General features: G+C 39.5%; 1 protein-coding gene across 2 annotated transcripts in view; it reads left to right on the top strand.

Annotated features, from left to right (window-relative positions):
* The window catches only part of UTP4 (UTP4 small subunit processome component), a 32,110-nt gene that overhangs the window by 13,468 nt on the left and 14,948 nt on the right, over positions 1 to 3,694 (top strand). The window contains exon 5 of one of the 2 annotated variants that reach the window (XM_007449933.1): positions 207 to 418. In XM_007449933.1, the coding sequence (XP_007449995.1) occupies positions 207 to 418 (212 nt within the window). Of the gene's footprint in view, positions 1 to 206; positions 434 to 3,694 lie in introns of both variants that reach the window. The other variant, XM_007449932.1, reaches the window with a different exon arrangement.

The raw sequence follows: 3,694 nt of genomic DNA, 5'->3' as shown, positions 1-3,694 counted from the left end.
CTCCCCCCCCCCCCCCCCCACTGCTGCCCTCCTTCTTCAGGGATCCATTCTGGTGTTCCAAAACTGAGTTTACCATAACCACTGTTTACTGGCTGTCTGTGGTCTGTGCTCAGGCAGCTGACTTACCAGATGCCTACCACGGGCAGCTTCTGAAGACTGAGGAGAAAGAAGTGCCATTCACATGCGGGCTTTGCTTTCTTTTTCAGGGAGCGCTATTCATAAGATGCTTGTGGATAGGCAGTATATGGGTGTGTCTAAGCGGAAGTGTATCATATGGGGCGTGGCCTTCCTGTCCGATGGCACCGTCATAAGCGTGGACTCTGCTGGGAAGGTGCAGTTCTGGGACTCAGCTACCGGGACCCTTGTAAAGAATCATCTCATCGCAAATACTGACGTGCAGTCCATTGCCATATCTGATGTGAGTATAGTCCCTGTTTGAGCAGTTCCTATACAACCTGGGGCATGAGTAGAGAAGGCCGTGTCAGTGGTGTGCCACAGACACTGGTCCCTAATCCTGAATGTTGAAGTGGAGGAAGATTGAGTTTAGGACAATGCATCTGAAAACCCACACAGTTTTCCTGAACACTTATTCTCCAGCAGTTAGTTAGAGAATATTCTCTAAACGATTAGTTAGCAGAGAGGTTTTCTTCATACACTCCCTGTCCCCAGTTAACCCCATCTGATTGTAGATAGGGCACAAGTATTCTAGAAGAATTTTGAGAGGTGCTATTTCCTCTCTCTGCCTGACTGTTCTGCTTCCTATTTTGGAACATTACAAGGTAATTTTATAGTGATTTCGACACTACTGATTTTTCTCCTATTTGTATAGGAGTTAAAGCAGGTTTATATTGAACATGTGTGCCTCTTGCCATCTTGTAACATGAATTCTTAATCAGAAACCTTTGGATATTTTAGCAGTGAGGCACAGGAAGTGATTTTGAGGGTTTCTTTTTTTTTTAATGTTTATTGGAGTATAGTTGATTTACAATGTTTTGTTAGTTTCTGCTGTACAACAAAGTGAATCCGTTATACATACACAGATATCCATTCTTTTTTATTCTTTTCCCATATAAGTCATTCCCATAAGTCTACGTCAATCCCAATCTGCCAATTTATCATCCCCACCCGCGCTTCTCTCCCCACCCCGTAACCGTAAATTTGTTTTCTACATCTGCGACTTTGTTTCTGTTTTGTAAATAAGTTCATTTGTACCATTTTTTTAGATTCCGCATGTAAGCGATATTATATGATATTTGTCTCTCTATCTGAGCTTTGAGGTTTGTTGACTAGATCTTTTATCTTTACGTAATTAGTTTGAGTGTTATTTTCTTACTTAAGTGTGTCTAGTGTAGAGATCACTCCTGCTTTCTTTTCTTGCCTATAAAATGTTCCTATCCCATTCCACAGTTTTTCCATGAGAACAATTTGTTAGTGCTAAAGCCCTATAAAACATGTAGATGTCACATATAAACTATAATAGAAGTCAAGGTTTAAATGAGTGGGAGGAATTCTCCTTTTAAAATAGAGTTTTGATCCAAAATGGTTGTAATTATTAGACAGTAAGAATTATTAAATTTAGTACTATTTAAAGTGTAATTATTTAAGGATTATGCACCTGTTCAAAGACCAAAGAAGATGTATATTTATTGCTATGGAACAATTTCCAGGATATATTGGTAAGGGGAAAAAGCAGAACAGTATTATAGTGTATAATATAGTATATAATAGTGTATTAAGGAAAGGTAGAGCAGATTTATATATTAGATATTTATATATGAGATATTCTAGGACTTCCCGGGTGGTCCAGTGGTTAAGACTCAGCGCTTCCATTGCAGCGGATGTGGGTTCAATCCCTGGTCAAGGAACTAAGATCCTGTATGCTATGTGGCATGGCTAAAAAAAAACAGAAAAGAAAAGAAACAGATATTCTATGTGTATACAGTTTTGCTAGTATATACATAGAATATCTCTGGAAATATTGAAAATGCAAATAATGACAGTTTCTGGAAGCAAGTTTTTGGGCGGTAGGTGGAAGACAGGTGTAACTTGTACTGTGTACCACTTTATACTGTCTGATCTACCTTGTGTCTATATTACTCTATTGCATTAAGTCTTAGATACAAATGATTGTAACATGTCATAATTTTGTTATCATGGGACAGAAGAAATACTTTTATTAAACTATGACAGTGGTTTTTTAAATGTAAAATTCATATTTTATAAGCACATAATATAAGCTTTTATAATAAAAACTGACACAATGCTTTTTTCAACATAAAGTTTATATTTTACTTATTGAAGAGCTTCTTGAGACTTAAACAGAAATTTTCTGTTATATCACTCTTACGCATATATAAAAAGGAAAGTATGTGTGAAATAAAATGATAAGGGTATTCCTAGAACTTCTTCATGTTCAGAGTTGGACTCTGAATCACTTGAACTCAGTTATTGGGGTCCATGTTTCTCACACATGCCTCCCAGCCATCCACAGTGTTGGTAGAAGATGCTCCAATATAGTCCCAAGATTTTCTTTCAGGCTTTTGACAACTGTTCTGCAAGTTTTTGTTTTGTTTTGTTTTGTTTTATTATTGTTTGGCTGCATCAGGTCTTAGTTGCTGCCTGTGGGATCTTCATCATGGCCTGCGGGATCTTTCCTTGAGGCGCGTGGGATCTTTCCTTGCAGCACACAGGCTCTTCATTGTGGCGTGCAGGCTTCTCTAGTTGCGGTGCGGGCTTCTATCTAGTTGTGGCGCGTGGGCTCTGTTGCCCCACGGTATGTGAGATCTTAGTTCCCCAGCCAGGGATCAAACCATGTCCCCTGCATTGGAAGGTGAATTCATAACCACTGGGCCACGAGGGAATTCCGTATTCTGCAAGTTTTGATGTTCATTCTTTATCTGAAGATGTCACATAACACAGGTTGACAGATATAAATATTTTGATTTCAGAGATGTTAAGATGTGGGAAAATGTGTGCCTGAGAAGCAAGGGATTGTGGTACTTCTTTTTTTTTTTTTCAATTGAAACATGCAATTGTACAAATTCCAGTCCTCAAAAATGCTTATCACAAACTCTGGAGTTGGGCAGAGTTGTGTTTGAATCCCAGTCATACCACTTAATAGCTACGTGTCTTCCTTGGGCAAGGTGCTTCTTTCTAAGTCTCAGTTTCTTCTTCTGTGAGAACAAGGAGGTTAGTAATACATGCTGTATGGCATCTGAGGAAAGATTAAATGGGTTGTGCTTGTAAAGTGCTAAGTAGAGTGTCTGGCACAGCGAGTGTGCTGTTGCCATTTTCATATCTCTTTTGACACCAGTCCTAATTTCAAGGCTTTTCTCCATACTCTCTTGCCAGAAGAGATGGGTATATTTAGATTTCTTTTCAGTGGTTTCTCATTGACTAAAGAGTGAATTGTGGCAAACACCCAGTCCTTTGATCTTCTTAGAAGCCTTTCACCTCCATCAAGTAGGCAAGTACTGATTCCTGCAGGGAATTGTAGGGAACATTTGCCTTCATTTAGAGGTCAGTCCTGAGATTTTGTGTTCCCTGTGAAGCAGTCACTCTTTGATTAAGTTAGTGTGTGTGCGCGCATGTGTGTGTGCACGTGCGTGCACTTGCACACCCCCCCAGGTCTGTTTTTCCCTTGCTTCTTTCCTGTTGCACCCCAAGAGAGCCCTTTTCTTTTGTTTTTCAGTTC

Source organism: Lipotes vexillifer, unplaced genomic scaffold (assembly GCF_000442215.2).
Source record: "Lipotes vexillifer unplaced genomic scaffold, Lipotes_vexillifer_v1.1 scaffold1235, whole genome shotgun sequence".
In the NCBI taxonomy this organism is placed as follows: Eukaryota; Metazoa; Chordata; class Mammalia; order Artiodactyla; family Lipotidae; genus Lipotes; species Lipotes vexillifer.
This window is presented reverse-complemented; position numbering and strand designations above follow the sequence as displayed.